The following is a 21878-nucleotide window of genomic DNA, read 5'->3' on the forward strand; positions in this document are numbered from 1 at the left end:
TTGGCGTGACCATTTGATTCTAAACTGACACTGCCTGTTAAAATTGTCTTGCCCAGACTTGAATAGTTTGCAGATTGTGAGAAGATGGGGGTGAAGGTTTACAAATTTGCCTATTTTAAGTTATTCCTAACTGAAAATGTAAAACAAGCAATTGTTATGTTTATTGTTGGGCAACCATCCATTGTCTGAAAATTGCTTATTCCCAGTAAGGCCCACAGCAACCTAGAGCCTGTTCCAGAACCACAGGATGCAAGATGGCCCTATTCCCTAGACCAGACACTAATTAAACTAGCAATGAAGAGCTCCCAATACTGCACTATTAAACCTCTTGCATCCTTGTGGAAAAAGGGTGGCATTGCAGTTCTCTGCTTCCTCACAGATCCTATGTCCTGGGCTAGATTTCAGAGTGAGTTTTACGCTTAGCTATTCTAAATCTTTCTTCGTGGTCCTTTGATGAAGAGGTGTCCGGTCCAGACTGAAAGTAATCCACTCCTCTATGCTCTGCCTTGCATCCCAAGCTTGAAGGATTGTCTCTGGTTTCCTGAGCCTGTGCATGTGGTTCCTGCTGAGCATGTGATTTCTGACACATTAATGTATTTAAGAACTATACATCATCAGAAAGCTGTGCCATCACCATACTAGCTCCAATACAGAAAATGACATCATTAGAAAACCATCTTAAGTTGGAATAACTGTCTGATCCCAAATGTGTGTAGTGATTCGAATAGTAATTTGTTTAGTCAGGGAGTAAGGGCCAATAGAATAAATTACAATACTAGGCTGCAAAAGGACAAGTGGTTTTTAGTTTTTGTAAGATACGTTGCCCATTCTGAACAGGTGCAAAAGATCCATTATTTCATATAAATAAAGGAGTAAGGACTGGTTTCATGTCTGGTTTGCACTAGACCTGGACTGGTTTGTGTAAGGGCTTAGAGGAATATTGTACACTGGCAGCCTGGAGGAACTGGACCTTTTGTAGTCTTGAACACATGTCCATGAGGAAATCAATGTTCAAAGGCGCTGACAAAGCCAACCCAGTGGACGTCTTCAGAAGCAACGGCGAAATATGAACCAGGGGACACAAGTGGAAATAATGGGGAAGTGCACTTAAAGCTGAGAACGGGGGGGCACTTCTTTTACTTCAAGTGGTAAAAGAAAAGCGCTATGTAAGTGTAAGGATGATTTATTTAAAGGTTTGTGGGAGTAATTAGGAAACGGTAGGAATGAATTAATCTGCTCATTACCTGCTCTCCACTAGATGGGTAAAACGAACTGGTACTGTTTTTACTGCATGTTCTTAAGTCCGTTTGTTTCTGGTGCGAATCAGGATTTCTAAGTGTATTAATCTACTGGTATAAGGATAAAATCTTTAGAGGCCCGTTTTTTGTCCATTATGATATACAGTTGTTAAATCGGTTTCAAAAAGACACTTGCTGTGCCTACAGAAATCACTGTAGGCTAACCTAGTACTGTACTGCAGGCTGCTCCACCTTGTGGAGGGAGATGTGTGGGTCTGCTGGCGCCTGGCTGAGTCCCCATGTGACGCCGGTCGATACACAGGCGACTCGGTGATCTCTTCCAAAATTCAGCAGTTCTTGTGTGCGGAGTTCGCCGAACAAGATGGTGAAGTCCGGGAAGCTTCGGTCTGGAACTGCACAGAAGCTGAAGCGATGGAAAAAGGGCCACAGCAGTGATTCAAATCCGGAGACACGGCGCTATCGGCAGGCGGCGAGAAGCCGGTTCTTTAGCCGGCCTTCAGGTGAGGATCCCGCAGTCTGACGCGCAGGATAAGTCGGGGCTTTCCGGCCTGCCTGTGGAAAACACGTGGGTACACGGTCGTAACCCAGGGTGGAAATTACTGTGAAATCTGCTGTTTTGTCAACGTAGTGTTTTTCAGAATTGGGGCCTGTGTATTACATATACTGTGCTGGAGCTAAATGAAGAGTGAGATAACATGTCATAAACTTAAAATCTTAGATATACTCTCGAGCGTAAGTCGCAAACTTATAAATATCCCAAAAAATCTATGACAGTCTCGTATTTACAAATATCGTTTGCTTCCTTTACCTTAAACGATACACGTTTGTTCTGCTTTGGAATAGAGATCATTGGTAATTTTAGTTCTCATCGGCAACACCACGTGTGTATTTAAAGAGACAACGCATACCAAGTTTGTCCGGGCGGCCAGTTCAGTCAACTGCTGGCTGCCTTGTGCCGCACATTGTCAACAAAACTGACTTCGTTTGAATATCCAATCTCTTAGGACAGAAAACGTCAGTGTAATGTGTTGGACGATTTTGCTCGTAGATCAGTGAGCTTTAAATTTCAGGAAAAAAAATCGAAGCGTGGACTTCATCCCATAATTATTTACATGAAATAAAACAGTCTGATTTCTAGGGACCAGTGAAAGTATTGTTTTCAGCTTAACCTATTCAGTGCATCAGACTTTTAAAAAAATACTTGATGATTTAAAAGCTTTACTAAGTAATGGGATTATAAACAGTACAGTAGGGTACAACAGCAGAGTCCCGCCTGGGGTTTGAACCCACTTCAAGTTACAAGTCCAGCACCCTAACCCTGCTCCACACTGCTGCCCCTTCACACCGCTTCATCAAGTGAATGATGCAAGCACGTCCCCCCATTTTTCTCCAGGTTGATCCCAGGCCTGTTTCAGAAACTAAGCATTCCCTCCTTTGCGGGCCGCTCGGCTGGGCTCTTTGTTTTTGTTTCGCAGAAAACAGTGACCTGACTGTCGATGCCCTCAAGCTGCACAATGAGCTGCAGGTGGGGGCCCTGGGGAGGCAGGAGGGCGGCTCCGACCGTGCCTGCTCGGCGGAAGGCCCCGTGCTCTCGGAGAGGACCTCGGGCACGTTCCTCAGCGGCCTGTCTGATTGCTCCAACGTCACCTTCAGCAAAGTGCAGCGCTTCTGGGAATCCAATTCTGCTGCTCACAAGGAGGTCGGTACCTGCCGGACAGGCAGGGGGCAGCTACAGCCCCCAAGCACGGACGGCTGCTCTGATTTTCATTTCCGCTCTGGATTGAGTGGCTCACAAGTCGTGTCACCTATTTTTTAGGTCTTAACCATTAGCCATTAAAAGTGCCTTTAAAATCTGCCGGATTCTAGCCCTCAGGGACTGGAGCTGCCCATTAAAATCTTTCGAGCCCTCGCATAACAATGTATTGTAATCGAATTTAATGGCTCTAGTTGGGATCATTGTCTTCAGTGATCTCGGGGTTTTCAGCAGAGCTCGGTGTCTCACTCTGTGCGCTGGCGGTTGCTGGTCCCCCTGACCGCTGCTCTCCTCAGCTTGTGAACTCGGGTCCCGTCTCCCTCCTGCCTCTGCTGGGCTGGCAAACAGGCTGGACAGCTTGACTCGCAGTCGCTTCCGAGCCTGGAGTGTAACAGTGCACAGTGAGGGGAACAGTCATCTCTCCTCTTCACTTTGCTGGGAGACTTGCAGTGCAACTTAAGTTACCGTTTCATGCTTTTAACATGTTTCAATAACACCCCGTCTCCCCTGGGACACTGGATCTCCATGGGCTCTCTAAACCGCTGGTGTGGCGCCAGTCCCGCGACCTGTCTGGTTACTACTGCCTCTAGAGAAGGAAGGCAGGGGCCAGTTGAGAAGCTTGCCCCGGGTTTGAGCCTGTGCCCTGTCACTAGCGGACTGTGACAAAGATTCCCCGAGCGGCAGAAGACAGCTGGCTGAGCGCTCTTTGTATCACGTGCTCGGCTATTCTCAATTGCGAGTTTTAGTAGTTGTTTTGTTACTCTACAAAACAGAAATCGTTGGTGAGAGGTGTAGTAGTGGTGGGTCATTTGCTATCCAGTGCACTAGAAATGAGCTGGCTGTTGTGTGCTGTTGATCACATGAGCAGAGCACGAGTGTGAGAAAACTGCTGCTGTTCGAGAACGTCATTGATGACAAGGATTCCTCATGATCACATCTTCGTCACTGGTGCCTATCCCCCTATTTTCAATAGAATTTATATCTTGCGTTTGAGGGGTTCAGCTTTGTCAGGAATGTGTCCCTTTTCTAACTTGGCATTCAACTGTAAGTTTAAAACCATTTTAGTGGTATGTCAGTCGATTTCTAAAAATTTACTCATCTGCCTGCAGAGTGATCCCAGGCTTATCTATTTTCACAAGTGAGGTAGTGCGGGAAGCGTTGGGTTTGTGTGAGGTCGTCTGTGCTCAGTGCGTCCCTTGTCTGTTTTCCAGATCTGCGCAGTACTGGCTGCGGTGACGGAGGTGATCCGCGCTCAGGGTGGGAAGGAGACCGAGACGGAGTATTTTGCTGCTTTGGTGAGACGTGGACCTGCTTTGCGCCCTCATGTACTGGAAGGACGCCGATAACCTGTGTATTGATGATGCCGAAATCCTCTGTCCTGGCTATCAGTTTTTAACAGTTCACGTTACCTCTGATGATTATGTTTGTTGTGCCCAAAAAAACATAATATAACACTCACCTTTTGACCCAATTCACTGGTACTGCTGGTATTCACTGGTACAGCTGATGCATCATGTTGGCATCAAGCGTGACACTCCATTGGCCCAAAAGCAATTCCTGCACAGGTTATATGTGTTTATTGCTAGCAAGGGGTGGGGTTGAAAAGATACTTTGCCTCTGTCTCTATTGTGCAGGTTTAGTAAGTCACTGGGAGCGCCCCATGTGCTACTGGGTGTTAGAAATTGCTGTTGCTCTGTCTCTCTGCTAGATGACCACCCTCGAGACTGTGGAATCCAGCGAGTCTGTGGGAGCTGTGGCTTACCTCCTGAATCTGGTCTTGAAGCGGTAAGAACCTCTCTCCTCTGTGGGGCTGAACTGCAAACAGAAAAACATTTAGAATCTCCCAGTTTGGAATCATTAGTTAATCACTCGATCTGGTGGGCAGGCTGATGTGTGTGACGTGTGGCCTTACAGGAGATTAAACATTAATTGCAGGAGTGCTAGCAGTCACTGACAACACTGTGAGCTCAAAGCAGAGTAAATATTTTGATTGGAGGACACTGTGAGCTCACAGCAGAGTCCATATCGATTGGAGGAGTGCTAGCAGCCAGTGCCGACACTGTGAGCTCACAGCAGTGTCAATATTTTGATTGGAGGAGTGCTAGCAGCCAGTGACTACACTGTGAGCTCACAGCAGTGTCAATATTTTGATTGGAGGAGTGCTAGCAGCCAGTGCCGACACTGTGAGCTCACAGCAGAGTCAATATTTTGATTGAAGGAGTGAGGACACCTTCAAGTCTCAGGCATGGCATTTCACTGGAGTTGCAAGTGCAGCCCTGTGGGGCTCAAGCTCACCAGACCCTTGCTCTGCTCGGCCATTAGTATTGTCCTCATCAGAAGAAGTTAAATAATTCCTCCCAACCTGAACCCTGGGTGGGGGATTTGTGTGACTCTACCTGGCTTGTTTACCGTTCCTTATAAAAGTTAAGTGCATTCATTAAAATGGGAATGGCTAAGGTTCAATGCTAAGTAGGGCGCACAAAGCAAATATGCTGATGTTTACCATTGTAGCAGAGTGACCACTTGATTTAAAAAACCTGACAGGGTTGTTAATGGTTTCTAATAACAGTGATCCCATTAACACATTTAATAACTTTGAATTCAGGATTTTTTACCTCCTACTGGCACTCTTCTCTTCAGACCTTGTGGGAAGACATGGGACAGTGTGAACTGACTGATGCTTGCAGTCAGAACTGCTTTCTTGCGCTGTTCTGGTTTGAGTGCTTCAGTTGTGTCGCTTGAAGAGGCCGAGGGTTGTTCTGTGATTCTGTCGTTGAAGATCCAAGAAAGTTTGCACATGGATCGTTCTTCCTCTAGCACTTTCAGTTTGTTGGTGCAGGTTTTGCACATTACAGTCTTGGGCGCATTGTAAATCCCAAAAATAAAATTGTAACTTCAGATACACTTAGTCTGTTGTTCAATTAATTATGTTGTTGCGTAGTGTTTACTGACAATAAGGTAAAGAGTAGCGTTTACATGCGTATATGTGGGAAAACTAAGAGCCTCACCAAAATTGGTTAACATTGAGAATTTGTCTTTTTCTTTTCAGAGTGCCAAGCCCCGTCTTAATCAAGAAGTTTTCTGACACATCTAAAGTGTTCATGAGCATCATGTCCACACACGCCAGCAAGGAGTCCCCCTCTGCCCTGCGCTGGGTGAGCCGAGCGAGAGGATGACGTTCGGGCCTCCTGCCAGTTCATTCCCCTGCACGAGCTTCCTACTTGGGATATCATTCAGGAAAATACAAGGGACACGGGAGGCACTTTTCACAGAAAAGCTGTTTAATAATCCTGCTGATGTCTTGTTAATGTACATTGTATGGAGCTGGATTTGCTAATGTTGCGTGTCTTCCGTTACCTGCGTCTGCTAGTGCTGCTGCACGTTTTAGTTGAGCACATTGTCTTATCCTGGGTGACTTACATTTGCATACATTCGGTACATTAAATGGATATAGACGTATAGAAATCATAAGCAAAGAAAAAACTTTACAGGCTTCCAATATATTTGCGTATTGGCTTATTTAGAGGAATGCATAAAGACATGTGGCTGGCAAGAGAGTAAGAAAGGTGCAAGCCTAGGGGGAGAATTCAGTCTCCCAACATAAAGTTCTTGACAGATAATTCCATACGCAGGATAGATTATGAGTGATGTAGGGTTACATGAAAAGCAAAGTGTTTTTACACACTCTGAGCTTTTTCATCTTGATTTTACCCTATGATTTCCATCAGTACAGCAGCTGCTCTATTTCAGCAAAAGCGTGGATAGTCAGTTGGCGTTTTTTACTCCATATCAACTGTGTCAAGGTATTCATCGCTGTTTCTCCCCCCCCCGCGATGCAGGTCGTGTCTTGCCTGGCCACCCTGCTGCGGAAACAGGACCTGTCCGTGTGGAGTTACCCCAGCACGGTGCAGGTGTACCATGGGCTGCTGAGCTTCTGTGTGCACTCCAAACCAAAGGTGCCCCTCTGCCCGTCCGGCCCCCTCCACAGCAGCCGCCAGAGCCACTGTCTCCCTTCCCCTGTTAGAACTCCTGCAGACAAGTGTTGCAGAGCTTTCTGGTTACCAGCACTTCAGTATAAAGACTTTCGTTTTATACCTGGCATGCTTTTACAGTGCGTCACACAGGTGATACCTTTCACTTTCCTTGATTTCAATCCGCCGAACCGACGTGTGCCAGAGTCCGGGGTCTAGAAGCTGGTGAAATATCTCAGGTTTCCCCCACTATCGGAGAGGGTAAACCTGTGCACCTTCTCCTCAGGCCTTGTACCCTGGGCCGTACCAGGCCCAGACTAGGCCACGGCTTCCCAGGAGCTCATGCCCGGCCTCTGTTGCAGGTGCGGAAAGCGGCCCAGCACGGCGTCTGCTCCGTGCTGAAGGGCAGTGACTTCATGTTCTCCGAAAGCGCTCCCGCGTACCACCCGGCAGCTCTGTCCACTGCGAAGTTCTGCATCAAGGAGATGGAGGAGGCTGGTGGTGAGTGTGTGCACAGACCGGGGCGGACTGTGTTTCCGAGTCCGTCTTGTGCGTGATTGCTTTGCCGTTTCGTTTTGAGTGTTTGAGCCCCTGTGCGATAAGAGTCGACAATGTGCAACTGTGGTTTGTAACTCCCGGAAGGCCACAGTGTGCGAATGTGAGCCCTCTTGTTCTGAACTTGTGGGCTTGAAGGGGTTTGTGTTCATTTGACCGTTTCTTGTTGCAGGCAGTAAGGAGGACACCACAACCCTTCATGTCCTGGGGTTCCTGAAGGACCTGCTGCCCTGCTTCCCCCTCAGTGCTGTAAAGTCCTGCTGTGAGACACTGCTGCGGGTGATGACCCTGAGCCACGTGGTGAGACCTTGTTTCTCCCTCTCTGTGCCCTTGGCGGAGGGCCGTCGTGGTGTCATGTGCTTAGCAGTTGTGCTTTGGAGGTTTTTAAGGGCTAGCTTGTCTGAAGTTACCTAATAAAAATAGGTTGATGCCGGGAATAAAAAGGTGTTTGTCTGGTCTTGTAAAAAAACTTGTTTGCGCCAAGAATAACAGCCTTCATTTTTACATTTTTATTAAGCTGGTGACAGCCGGTGCCATGCAAGCCTTTCATAAGCTCTTCAGTGCCAAGCCAAACCCCACCACACTGTCTGCCGAGCTCAACGCTCAGATAATCACGGTAAGAAAGATACTGACCCATCCCTGCATAAACTAAACTGGAATGTTTCCAGACGGACTGGGTTCCTGTCAGGCCTTTTGTTCTGGGGTATGATTGTGTGGTTTGTTTGTTTCCTCACCACAGGCACTGTATGACTACCTTCCCAGTGAAAACGACCTTCAGCCCCTGCTGGCCTGGCTGGCTGTCATGGAGAAAGCACACACGCACTTGTCTAGGTAGGTCCCTCACAAATCAAAGAGTGAGCAGAGGAATTGATGGCTGCGTGAAAGAGGCCCTTACACCTGCCTCTCAGAAGGCGGGGGACTTTCTCCTCAGTGACCCCCCGTGTTCCTGTCTCCGCAGCTTGCAGAGTTCCCTGTGTCTGGGCCACCTGCCCCGGCTCTTCTCCACGGCCATGAGCTGCTTCCTCTCGCCGCACTCCCAGGTCGTCTCCACGGCGGCACAGACCCTGAAGGTTAATGTAGACGTATTCGTTCTTCTTTCACGATCCCTTGTCCTCTGGACCTTTTAGCTGAGCCCGTGGCAGATCGCAAGGTTTCAACGTGATGACTTTAAACAATGAATCGCAAGTGTCAAACCTCAAGGTTCCAAACTCAATGAACAAAATCGTGCCTATTTAAACGAACATCCCCTGCTTGTTTTGATAGAGAACAATCTTGTGCCGAAGGTGAGCTATCGCGCCGTGTTTTCTTTCTTGATCTGCAGGCCTTGCTGAGTGAGTGCGTTGCCCCCTGCATGGCCGACGTAGGAAGCGTCTCGTCCACGGCTGCGACCGGGCAGGCCTTGTACGTCTGCAAGATGTTGCAGTAAGTTCCTCTGCCCGCTCGCAGTGCCGGCGTGGCCCGCCCGCCCTGGTGGCGCTGTCCTCTCAGCCCTGTCCTTCCCCTGTTCTCCAGCGCGGTGGAGGAAGGCCTTACATACCGCTTCCACTCCTCCTGGCCCTTCGTGCTGCAGGTGCTGGGCTCTTTCTACAAGGTGGCTGGGAAGCAGGCTCATCCCATCATGATGAAGGTGAGTCGGAGCCGGGTGTCGGCATGCTTTTGAGTCCCCGGTGGCGAGATCACCAAAGATCGAAACTTTTCTTCGCCCCTGCAATGTGTTGTATCAAGTCTCCTATTGACAGGTGTGACTTTATACCTCGGATACTTTACTCATGCTAAAGTATAACATGAAATTGAATACAAACGTTGAATATATAAATCCTGATGTCGAAAAAATTGCCATTTAAACGTTGCTGTTGCTCTGTAGTGGTCTATCCTAGTGTGTCTCTGTCCCCCAGAGCCTGCAGTCTCTGTGTGACCTGCGCGCCACCCCACACTTCCCTTTCTCCGGAGAGCTGGACCTGGCTGTGGGCGCCGCGGTGGAGAGCATGGGGCCCGAGGTCATCCTGAGAGCCGTCCCGCTGCAGATGGGTGGCAAGCAGTGAGTCAGGGTGACGGGAGTGATGAGCTGGCTGGGGTGTTGAGTAATTACAGATCGATGGCACACAGTGAATCTGAGTGATGGGCTGGGGTGTTCAGTAATTACAGATCAGTGGCGCACAGTGAGTCAGGGTGATAGGCTGGGGTGTTCAGTAATTACAGATCGATGGCACACAGTGAGTCGGGGTGATGGGCTGGGGTGTTCAGTAACTGTGCAGATCGATGGCTCACAGTGAGTCAGGGTGATGGGCTGGGGTGTTCAGTAATTACAGATCAATGGCACACAGTGAGTCGGGGTGATAGGCTGGGGTGTTGAGTAATTACAGATCAATGGCACACAGTGAGTCGGGGTGATAGGCTGGGGTGTTCAGTAATTACAGATCAATGGCACACAGTGAGTTGGGGTGATGGGCTGGGGTGTTAGGTAACTGTGCAGATCAATGGCACACAGTGAGTCGGGGTGATGGGCTGGGGTGTTCTGTACCTGTGCAGATCAATGGCACACAGTGAGTCGGGGTGATGGGCTGGGGTGTTCAGTAATTAAAGATCAATGGCACACAGTGAGTCGGGGTGATGGGCTGGGGTGTTCAGTAACTGTGCAGATCAATGGCACACAGTGAGTCGGGGTGATGGGCTGGGGTGTTCAGTAATTACAGATCGATGGCTCACAGTGACTCAGGGTGATGGGCTGGGGTGTTCAGTAATTACAGATCAATGGCACACAGTGAGTCAGGGTGATGGGCTGGGGTGTTCAGTAATTACAGATCGATGGCTCACAGTGAGTCGGGGTGATAGGCTGGGGTGTTCAGTAATTACAGATCAATGGCACACAGTGAGTCGGGGTGATGGGCTGGGGTGTTCTGTACCTGTGCAGATCAGTGGCACACAGTGAGTCGGGGTGATGGGCTGGGGTGTTCAGTAACTGTGCAGATCGATGGCTCACAGTGAGTCAGGATGACAGGAGTGGATGGCTGGGGTGTTCAGAGTGAGCCAAAGCGCAGCTGCTGTGCCTATATTCCCCCTAAGGTTTTTTTTTGATACACTGTGAATAACATACAATTTTTTTATTTTGACTACAAAATTGAAAGCCGCACCAAAAACGCGAATCGCTATTTCAGACATAGGTATTTTAATGTAGTGACACGAAGATTATGCAAGGCAGGCATAGGCCTTCAATGTGGCATATGAGAGCAGTGTTTTTTATATTGATTGTTTGGCAGGAAAACGTTTGGTACCTATTGCTTTTTTATAATTGAAGAACATTACATTATTAAAATTCAACAGATGGAATGTGGTGGATCCAATAAAAAAAAATCATTTTTTTTCTCATCAAGTACATAACAAAAGATATTTTAAAGAGGGCATCGAAAGCAATGGAATGTCCTGAGAAACTCTTGAGAGCAGCACATCACGATCGCCAGCAAGTAGCTGTCCAATAGAGCAGGAACAACAGGCGTCTTTGTGTAAAACAGTACATCGTGATGGTGATTATCGCAGGGTCATGTTTTTTTTTTTAATTCTGCAAAGCTGTTTAAAAAAAAAAAGAGCATTAGCATGGGTAGCGTGCCAGCAAAAGAATGAAAAGCAGATGACTTGAACTTAAACAGCTTCAGAAGATCACAGATATAAGGTATCTCTTATTTTAGACATATTAGCTGCTAAACTTAATTCTCCGTCCACTCTTTCTTCTTCATAAAAGTTTGCACGTCCTCCCATCAGTTCAGAGCCGCCCCAGTGTGGGTGTCTGTGTGTTAATCAGTTGATAATTGTATCATTGCCGTGGGTATGTCAGCCGGCTAGATTGATTTTGCGGGGCAGAGTAAGATGGACAGAAACGATCCGTCTGCATTGAATAGAAATGGCGCCGACTTACACAGGGTGTTAATGTTTTCGCCACTGTGGCAGCTGAACCGCACTGCACAACCTTTTGCTTGTGGCGACATCGTGGCAGACAGCTGGCAGGATCGCGGCGCTGGGCTGCAGCTCCTTTCCCTTCGTTGTTCCCTCTGTCTGCCAAGTTCCCGCGTTGCCTTCATATCTTCTACTGATAAATAGCCCTGTTTTCTGTTTAAAAGCCTTGAGTTATGTTCGTCTTTTATACCCTGTGAAACCGTGAATATTAAATATAAAAAAAAATGTAACCCATAATCACTAAACCCGTGGTGTGTTTTAGCGATGATCTGGAGTTTCCTCGCAGCTGGTTGATCCCTGTGATCAGGGATCACGTCAAAAACACTGAACTGGCTTTCTTCAATTCCTACTTCCTACCATTGGCAGCCACTTTCAAACAAAGAGGTAAGACTTTTTACCGGCGTAATGCAACTGTGAAAGTTAAAGAGAAGTCGTTTGCTCATTAATTGAAGTCATTTCGTTTTTGTTACTTGCAAACTGCGAAAATAAGCAGGCCTGCAGGCTTGGGCGCGTTGCTGCCGTGAAGCTGCTGTACTTGGTAAATTCTGAAACCTGTAATTGCATAGTGTGTCGTTTGGTGAACCATAATGTTTATTACATCCAGCGTAGATGGGGGTTAAATTCCAAAGCATTCAGCGAGCAGAATTATTGAGGCCTTTGGGAAGATGCAGCATGGCTCTGTGGTGGCTCCCAGCCTGTGCAAGCCCTGTCTGTTTGTTTCAGCGGACGAGTTGGATCAGGCTGGACGGAAGCTGGAATCCAGGGTGTACCAGACTCTCCAGCTGCAGGTAAGAGGTGGTTTGATGAATCATTGTAATTCAACATAAGCGCTGAAGACCAAGTATCTAATCTGCTTAATCAAAACAGTCATTATCTGAGTAAAAAATAGATTTGGCACAAACACCTTTCCTGTTTTCGGTCTTTGTTAATAAAAAACATCTTCGGTCTGCAAAGTATCATTGCTGTGGTGCCATATCTGCAGTTCTTTTGTATTTCGCCTTTGAGCCATTTCTGTTTTTCTACACTAGTAACTTCCTGTGTCTTGCCCCCATTTGAGAAACAGTAACAGGGTGAAATGGGAGACCAAGTCTGTTCTTACTAGAAATATTCTAGTTTGCCACTAAAAAATGCTCCTCTTTAACCCTCTTTTTGTGAGTTTTTCCCAGTTTTTGATCTCGGGTGTTCCTGTTCCGCGACAGATCTGGACCATGCTGCCTGGATTCTGCACACACACCACTGACCTGACCAGCTCCTTTAAGGGCATCGCACGGACTCTGGGCATGGCCATCAGCGAGAGACCCGACCTGAGACCGACCATCTGCCAGGCCCTCCGAACACTTATCAACAAGAGCTGTGAAAAAGGTCAGGGGTGCAGGGCGGGCAGGGAGCGCTGGGATAGGGTCCTACTTGTGAAAAACAATCGTCAATAGCCAGACAGTGTTGTTTGACAGACTGGTAAATAGTTTATTTGCAGGTCACTTTTAATTTTCGTTTATGTTGAGAAACTGAAGAGACGCCGGTACAATTTTTCCCCATCTACAAAATTAAGAGCATTGCCTGTCTAATTAAATTATTAAGGAATGAACAGTTTGTCCTTAATGAAAAATGAGTAAGATGTTGAGAATTCAGATTTTGCCCAAATATATTTGCTTTGGTATGTATATTACCTTAACATAGTTCAGGCGCATTGAATATTCACAGTTTGTACTTCTTTTTCCCCCCTGAAGAAGAGGACCGTGCCGAAGTCGGCCGCTTCGCGAAGAATTTCCTGCCCATCCTGTTCAACGTGTACAGCCAGCAGCCTGTTGCTGGGGAGAGCACCCCCCTGAGGATGCCCATGTTGGACACCATCAAGGTCTACCTGACCATCACGGACCAGCAGGTGAGCTGTGCCTGGGCCTTCTGAGTATGAGTGTTTATTCCACTCCTTGTACTGCTGGCGGGATGGAGGAGTGCAAAACTCCTGTTTATCTTTGTTCACACAATGGTCAATTATGACAAGCAAGACGTGCTGAGAGCCTCCATCTTTTGTGTCGTGTCTATTTTTGTGGTATGCAACGTGCCTTACGAATGTGATCCTTTGACCTCTCTTTCCACAGCTGGTTTGTACCTTCCTCCAGAAAGCTGTAGAGAAACTGAATACTCCAGAGTGCACTGAGTTCACCAGGTGAGATTAAGTTTCTTCTGATTGTCAATGTGAAACTCTTCATTAGTTAAGTCAAACAGGCATTGTTTCAGAACTATTCCTTGAACAGTACTCTTTCACTTGGTTAATATTTAATGTAAATGAGCTCCACTTCATGAAAATCACTGCCTACACTGGTGATTTGTCTGTGTTTCTAACAGGCAGACATAGTGCTACTCTCAGTTCCATGTTTGCATGCTGAATGTGTCTTTGGTGTTAACGCCCTGTTAGTGACCTGTGCCTTATGTGTGGTCTGCTCCTCTTTCTGCAGGCTCTCTGTGATGGACTTGATCGTGGTCATGGCCCCCTGTGTGGACGAGGCCACAATGAGCCAAACCTACGAGATCATAAGACCCTGTTTGGAGGTGAAGCTTCATTTCTCTTCCACTGGAGTATTTTAAGTACAGTGTGACATGGTTAAACACCTGTAAGTTCAGAACAGAATGATTTTTAGTGTAATGATTTTTGAATGAAGTATTGAATTCACTGTGCCGTGTCAGGGAAGGTGGTGAATGTGAGTGTTGGGGCGTACGGAGGCTATGGACAGGAGTGTTCCAGGCGTGCTGCCTGCTGACTGAGTGCTCTCCCTGTGTGTAGAGTAAGGATCCTGGAGTGCAGAAGAAAGCTTACCGTGTCCTGGAAGAGATGTGCGGAGGGGAGAGGGAGTCCTGCCGGCGGTTTGTCCTGACCAACCTGGAGCAGCTGAAGCAGACGCTGTTGGGGTCCTTGAAGAGCGCCTCCTCGCCGGCCAAGCGGGTGAGCCCCCCCCTCCCCAAGCGCGCTGCTCTTCTCTGCCGCCAGGTGCGAGCACCAGCCTAACCGTGTTGCCCTGCCTCCTGCAGCCCAGACTGAAGTGTCTGATCCACGTTGTGAAGCAGCTGAACCTGGAACACGGCGACTTCATCACAGCTCTGCTTCCAGAGGTAACGGCAGACGGCCTGCTGATGGCTTCCGCCTCATCTCGCTGAGCACGGCGCGCATGGAACAGTTCTTTCCCGCTGGTTGTTGCTCATGTCACATCTGTTACGTCTCTTCCCTAAAGTTCACATTTGGAGGATTTTCAAGAGCAGTGTTTTCACAGAGAAGGCTTAAAAACTGAAAAAAATCGGAGCTCACTTTGTAATCTGTCCACTTTGTATTTGCCCAAGTGACTGTTTTGTGGTGACGTGTTTTCTGCCTTAGGTAATAATCTGTACCAAAGAGGTGTCTGTGGGAGCACGCAGGAATGCATATACCTTGCTGGTGGAAATCGGTCAGGCGTATATTCGTTTCTGTGACAGTGCAAATGGTAAGTCTGGAGGACCTGTGTGTGCGAGTGCTCCTCTGTGGATGAGTGTTCAGGGCTTGTACCTAGTTTGCGGTTTTCAATGATCATTTTCTTTCACCTTGACCGTCTCATGTATAACCTGTGTTGTACCGATAACCGCTGTTTTAGCATCTGGATGAATAACGAGTGCTTGAGTGTATATGCTTGAACGTTATTTTTACAGTAAAGGACTCATAAAGATTTAACATAAGTGCTAGAATATGAGTGGAGCTAGGAAGCAATTTGGAGTGTGATAGCCATTCCAGGAAATGGAGCTAATAATATTCCCAGTGATGGCTGTTAGGAGAAGGAGCAGCTGCGTGAACTGTGTTTTGGCTGGTCTGTGTTCCAGAGGCCATGGAGCAGTATCTGGGGATGGTCTATGCCGGACTCACTGGCTCGGTCACCATGATTGCTTGTACCGTGCTTGCGCTGACCAGGCTGGTCTTTGAGTTTAAAGGTAACGACGCCATTCTCGGCAGGCTTTCCTGCAACACGTTTTACTGACGGCAAATGCCTGATTCAACAAATCAGACTTTATCCTGTGTCCATTACCCGTTTGTCCCAACTCATGATGTATGACAGAAATGATAAAGTCCCAAGAATGTTGGTTTTAAATGTCATAATTCTGTGTGTGAAAGCCTTAAACAGAACAGAACGCGTGGCGAAAGTGAGACTGTGCGAGAGAGAATTGTGTAATTATTGGGCTGAAGTGAGCATTATCGTCCTCTCCCTGTAGATTACATGGACGTGTCGGTCATGGAGCAGCTGCTGCAGAACGTGTGCCTCCTCCTCAGCTCCAGGACACGCGAGGTGGTGAAGGCGGCTCTGGGCTTCATCAAGGTCATCCTCTTCATCATGGACCCCAAAGTCCTGGCCGGCCATGTGACCGTGATGGTGAGTGAGAGGTGGTGGGCAGAGTGTGGAAATCTCCAGGACACTCGCTAGTCAAGTCACTTACACAAGCTGAGGGTTGGGCCAGCATGAACAGATGTTGGATATTCTTAGACAGAACTTTGGCAGCACCTCTGCAGTGATCATGGCTGTGGCACTCGCCTTTGAATTTAATTTTGAGTTTTTGGAGAAGGTGCACAACGGTCAGGAATGATCTGTTGATGTTTTTGGCCTTTTTTAAGATGGAAGGGATTGGAAACATTAAAGACGATGTCCGGAGGCATTTCAGGAATAAGCTGAAGAACATTTTCACTAAATTCATCCGAAAGTTTGGGTAAGGCGATAACTTATTTGTTATCTATGTAACATGTTGAGAATTAACTGATTCTTTATGTTTATTTGCTCATCTGAATATTGTACTCCATTCTTCTAAGAAGAGATGTAAGTTGCCTACTGGAGCGATTTAATGATCATGTTTCCATTTTGAGGATGGTCTTGTTGCTTCAGCCAGTTTTGTGAATAAGCCCTCTAAGGGGGATGATGCTGTTTGCTATCCTGAAGGAGCCGGTTTTTGTCTGCAGGTTTGAACTTGTGAAGAGCATGGTGCCGGAGGAGCATCAAAAGGTACTGGGGAACATCCGCAAAACGGAGGCCAGGAACAAGAGGCGCAAGCTCCTGCAGCAGGCAGATAAAGCTGGCTCGGAGAGTGAGGAGGAGACCCCCAAGGTCAAGGGAGACAGGTACGGCCGAGCCCCTCATTCCAAGGGCTTTGCCAATTAATAAGAGTCGAGGGGGTGGGGGCATCCCCAAAATGATTTTGACAGCCCAACTCATTATCGGGACAAAAGAAAGTGAAAGATTAGAATTTCAATTGAAATTCTTTTATGTAGATTCTCATTAATTGGTTTTTGGTGACTCTTGAGAAAACCTTTTCAAATAGGCTTGCCAAATACAGAGACGTGCCTTTGTACTTCGTCCAAGTCCCTCGCTATCTCGGGCAAGACAGAAGTGTCAGTCAGCAAGTCAGTCTTGTGCCTTTGGCAGTGTCAGATGTGTTTAATGCCAGATGTGGTTCAGGAGGTTTCACGGTAGAAGCTGCTGAAGAGGTGACATTCTGAAGACTTCATCCTGGCAGCTGACTCTTGACTCTTGGTTTCTCCAGTATTGAGGAGATCCTGGCGGATTCGGAGTCGGAGGATGAGGACACGAAGCCCGAGCGAGGTGGGAAGAAAGGCCTGCGAAAGAAGGGTCGGGCCTGGCTGAAAGAGGGGGAGTCTGATGAGCCCCTCAACTTCCTCGATCCCCAAGTCTCCCAGAGAGTGCTCGGTAAGTGCTTCTTGCACAGTAGCTGGTCTTCACACTTCACATTTTATTGGGTGCTCATTGTAAACGAGCATTCTGTAACATAAATGCAGAGAACAGAGTCTTCACCGCTGACCAAAAGCCAATAAAACTAGATCAAACCAGTAATCCCGGGCTGTTTGCATGTCCTTAAGAAGCTGGACACACCGCATCTTTCTCCATGTTCCAGTTGTATTTGTGAGAAAGGTGTTTCACTCTTGGAAAGTTCGGGGTTACTGTTATAAGGGAATACAATGTGAGAAATTCAGTTTTTTTCCATTATGGCTCTATGATCACCACTATAGCTACAAACCCGGACGTGAAGAAGAGTTTGAAGGTCCAGCATGGCTTCAAAGTGACGTCGGACGGCAGGCTGATTATCAGAGAAGATCGAGACGAGGACAAAGAGGTTAAAGGTAAGGAGGAGTGGACGATGAAATACTCACGTTGTTACACAGTTCATAAACACCTTGACCAAGAAGAGTCACTTTGTTTATTTTTCTTTCCCTCTGCTTTCAGCTCGTACTGACACAGACACTCTCATAGATTTAACATTTAATTTGAAAATTAATTGGAGGGGTTTTAGGTTTATTTTGTCTTTTTTTTGGTCTCTATAGGTAAAAGTGGGGAAAAGGTTATTGTTGTTGGATTCCCATAGGGCTATAACTTGTCTTCTTTTATAGTATATTTAGTGCATATTTACTAATGATTGTAAGATACAGCAGACTCTTAGACATATGTTTTTTTTTGACAATGCAACCTTTGTGTTATGAGTTTTCTTGGGAGTTATTTTTGAAGCTAAAGATCTCCTCATTGTACTACCCTTCCAACCCACTGTAAATAGTCCAGACTGTGGAGATTGTTGATGATTACAAGTATTTAACAATGGTCATAGATAAATATTTAAGATGGGAAATTTTTGTGTAGCAAATTACTTAAAAGACTGACACTGTTTTTGTAAAGGAATTTAGCTTCTTGAAGGTGGACAGTATTATTTTAACACATTTCTGTAAATATTTTATTGAAAGAATTTTTTTAATGTACTGCTTTACCTGTTGGTTTGGTTACATCGGCAGTGCAAAATTTTAATAGGCTTGGGAAAATAGTTAACATTAGCAGTAAGGGCATAATGATTAGTAGCAGGATCATTTATAGTAATCAGATCAGTCTAAATCCCTCTGTTTAGAAACAGAGGGGTCCCTCCCTCTACATCCCTCTGTTTAGAAGCAGAATGTTCTAAAGAAGGACAACAGCATAGTACAGTGTGTGGCGAACCCCCTCCACTGTGAATCTGAACCACTGCCGTTTGGGAGACGCCTCTGTGCCCCCATGGTGATGGGTCAGGGAAGCAGGTGTAGGAAATTGTTCATGCCCTCTGAAATTCCATTTCTGAATAATGTAAATAATGATTTCATTTAATTATCCGTTTCTGAAATGTCGTGTGGCCCGACTTCCTTGTTGGTCAGGGTTGTGTCGTTGTGTGGGACTCTAGTGTAAAACAAGTGGTCCTCAGGGGATAATCAAGTTTGATCTTGAACAAGAGTATGGTACTGTGTTAGTGTCTGCCAGTTCATCCTGTCCTGATCTCCGTTCATCTTTCAGGTGAAAATAAGGAAATGGATGATGTTCTAGAGGAAGCAGGAGTCAAAAGTGTGAGTATAGCTGATATTTTTTGCTTATTTTACTTGATGAGGGATGATCATTTAATGTGAGATAAAATAAGAAAATTTAATGTGTGGCAAAGCACCCTCTCAGAGGATAGAACTGAAAGGTTTATTTTCATGCAGAACCGCATGATCGTCCCTTACTGAGAAAGTAGGAGGGTTTACTGCAGTCAGACAGTTTGTTGTATGGTTTACGTCTTACCCATCCGGTTGGAGACCGGCAGCGACTCCTGTACCGTACGGGGAGAACAAGGAGTGCCAGACCACATCTCCTGCCCCGCCGTCAGTGGGTGCTCACCCATCAAGCCGTTCCTCTCATGATACATTGCCAGCTCCAGGTTGGCACCAATTGGAGAAGCACGGGTTTCCCTGCTGCGAGTAACTTGAGCCCTTAACCCCAGTCCCGACCTGAGTGATGGGCATTGCCACTTGGGAAAAACCTGCTTGCAGCGGGACAGTGACGGGACCTGTACTGGAGAGGCCATACCAGGTGGTAGCAGGGCCTTTTCCAGCCGGGCTCTGGGAATCCCAGCTTTGTATTTCACACACTGAGGTTTGGATATCGAGGAGCCCAGTGGGAAATCCACCCAACGGGATAGGTGGGCCAAACGGCCTCCTCTCGTTTGTAGCCGTTCTTATGGGAAGTGTTTACCACTTAATGACGAGATGTTTTTTGTTTCCCTTTTTCTGGACAGAAAAAAGCTCAGAAGAGAAAGTTTCAACGTGACGACTTTGATGAAGATATGGAGTTGGAGCCACAGTTGCAGTACAAAGGTACTGAAGGTTGTTCAATTGGACAGGCAGACTCCGTGGGGCCCGAAGACAGAATGGGTCACTTCTGCGGTGTTTCTATACCTTTCTGACTGCTCTGATGTCGGGCACATTTCTTCACTCTTTTTTCTGCTAAACATTAACGTGTTATTTGCAAAATAAATCGTAGAAATAACATTAATGAAAAAGGTTATTAGCAAGCTAGATAAAGCTTTTTTTTTCCCACCATAAGAGGAGCTGGTTTTCAGAAGTCTTTGGAAAGGAACACGTAAAGAGCACAGCAGTGTTTTGTAGGTGGGGTTCGACCCAGACCTTTAAGGTTTCTTTCCTTTCCTGTCTGAGTAATGTCTTTGAGTTAATTTGCCATTTTTGTCCTGTAGCTGGTGGCTCAGGGATCCATAGACCACTGTCTGGAAAAGAGGAATTTGGCAAAGAGTACAAATCCAAGGTGAGACCACTTTCACTGTCCATTACTCATATACTGCTCTCGCACGTTTCCCCCAGAAGACCAGCACATCCTCTTGCATAATAAATTAACATCCAGTCCAATTAAAAAGTAAAAACAAATAAAATAAAAAGCTCATAACTCATACAATTTACAAGAAAACCCAGAACAGGCATGCAGCTTCACTTGGAGGTTTGTGGGCACGTTAAGGATGTGTTTGACTTTTCAGTGGAACAGTGTATTTTCGATGTGCATTTACGGTTTTTGTGTCGGGGGGGGGAAAAAAATGTACTTTGTGGCATGTGGGAGTCGACTTCAGTCACCCTTTGATCTTTAATATAAGATGTGGTTTTCCTTCGGCTGTTATTAAACGAAAGTGTTTTCACGTCCTCCTCCTCCTATATCAGTGCAGAGATCGCCTCTGTGGTTTTGTGTTTCAGAGCGGTAAAGGTGACGTGAAGAAGAAAGGCAAGCACGATCCCTACACCTACATCCCTCTGAGGAAAGCGCAGCTGAACCGCAGGTATGGGAGAGAGCTGCCAGTGCAGGGCGCGAGAGGCTGGCAGGGCATTTCTTGGCACAACTCGGGCAGTCTCGGGTTGTTCACGACAACTCCAAAGCCTGTAAGGGGTGTTTTCTTGTGTCTGCAGGAAGAAGGCGAAGCTGCAGGGCCAGTTCAAAGGGCTGGTGCGAGGAGCACGGAAGGGGGCGCAGTCGGGGAAGAGGATGCAGAGGAGTAAAAGGAAGGCGTGACCCCTGCCCAGGGGCCTAGTTTAATGCCCTTTCTGGAGGTCCCCGCTGGGTTCCGTTAGCCCTGTGTGCTGTGCCAGCCTGACCGGGGTCATCTCGCAGCTGGCAAGCTCCAGCCTGGGTCTCTTCTTGTCTGCCGGGCACTCCTCTGCCCCCACAGCAGTGGGTGTTGCAGTGCGTGCAGGGCAGTATCCCCTTACTTTTCCCCCTTTTCCCACTGTTGAACAGCTGTGAAGACTCGCAGAGTGCCTTTAGTATTGCAGTGTGTCACACCCGGTGAATGCAGTTACTCACCAATACCAAGTCCATGTCGCACACTTCATTTGTAAAAATACTTGTGTGATATTTGTGTGTCTAAAGATGGGAGTTCCTCTCGCTGTAATAAAGATTGTGTGCAATGGACATTATTTATTAATCATTAAAGTAGAATGCAGGATTTTCTGGATATTAATTGAAAATGCCACACTTTTGTGATTTTTTTGGTGTATCTTGTACAGTAAATCTTAAAAATTTACCTTAATCTGGGTAAAGAGCCCTTGACAATGGACGGGTGAACAGGCTGCCCACTTGGGCAAGCTCAGTCTAGTTTTTAGTCTGTTTTTGGTCTTTTACTCAGTTAATGCTTCACCCTGTTAATACTATTATAGGATGGCCCATTATTGGAAGGCACTTCAGAGGTTCTTGTTGAAACACATTTTTCCAGTAGCTCCATTAAAGACAATGAGTTGTTCAACAGGATAAAATTTTATGTTTAGAACCTTTGTCCAGTCATCCAGAGTTATCTGCTTGGCGTTTTCACTTTACAGCTGCATAACTACAGTTTGGGAAATAATCCGGTTGAACTTTGCTTGGTAAGCAAGAGCCTGTTATCCCAGAGCCTGAAGCCATTGTTAAAGCAGCATACCGAAGACTTAATAACCTGCGCATGGCAGTATGCCACAGTCTTGAAGAGCTGACAGGCTGCAGTGTTCATCTCCATCTCTTAAGTGGTGACATAATGTTTACCTCTAGAGGGCAGTATGCACAAGCAAAACAG

General features: G+C 46.7%; 1 protein-coding gene across 1 annotated transcript; it reads left to right on the top strand.

Annotated features, from left to right (window-relative positions):
• Positions 1-1531: 1531 nt before the first annotated feature.
• On the top strand, positions 1532-21244 carry rrp12 (ribosomal RNA processing 12 homolog). Its single transcript, XM_088916668.1, has 34 exons — positions 1532-1759; positions 2735-2958; positions 4224-4307; positions 4721-4797; positions 6062-6167; positions 6852-6968; positions 7346-7484; positions 7711-7838; positions 8056-8154; positions 8278-8369; positions 8497-8608; positions 8860-8960; positions 9051-9165; positions 9434-9576; positions 11749-11870; positions 12210-12274; positions 12686-12848; positions 13214-13368; positions 13586-13653; positions 13943-14036; positions 14269-14427; positions 14514-14594; positions 14854-14959; positions 15330-15437; positions 15717-15874; positions 16114-16205; positions 16453-16611; positions 17034-17197; positions 17518-17628; positions 18815-18864; positions 19572-19650; positions 20028-20095; positions 20533-20615; positions 20743-21244. The coding sequence occupies exons 1-34, from the start codon at positions 1621-1623 to the stop codon at positions 20843-20845; spliced, it is 3864 nt and encodes a 1287-aa protein (XP_088772794.1). The 5' UTR covers positions 1532-1620; the 3' UTR covers positions 20846-21244.
• Positions 21245-21878: the final 634 nt, after the last annotated feature.

Source organism: Atractosteus spatula, chromosome 5 (genome assembly GCF_055471065.1).
Source record: "Atractosteus spatula isolate fAtrSpa1 chromosome 5, fAtrSpa1.hap1, whole genome shotgun sequence".
NCBI lineage: Eukaryota > Metazoa > Chordata > Actinopteri > Semionotiformes > Lepisosteidae > Atractosteus > Atractosteus spatula.

Bases quoted from the DNA above. Each gene is read 5' to 3' on its own strand.
- rrp12 (XM_088916668.1), top strand. From the start codon at position 1,621: ATGGTGAAGTCCGGGAAGCTTCGGTCTGGAACTGCACAGAAGCTGAAG. The intron at 7,485-7,710 runs GTGAGTGTGTGC...TTCTTGTTGCAG, and splicing joins GGAGATGGAGGAGGCTGGTG to GCAGTAAGGAGGACACCACA. The intron at 13,654-13,942 runs GTGAGATTAAGT...CTCTTTCTGCAG, and splicing joins GAGTGCACTGAGTTCACCAG to GCTCTCTGTGATGGACTTGA.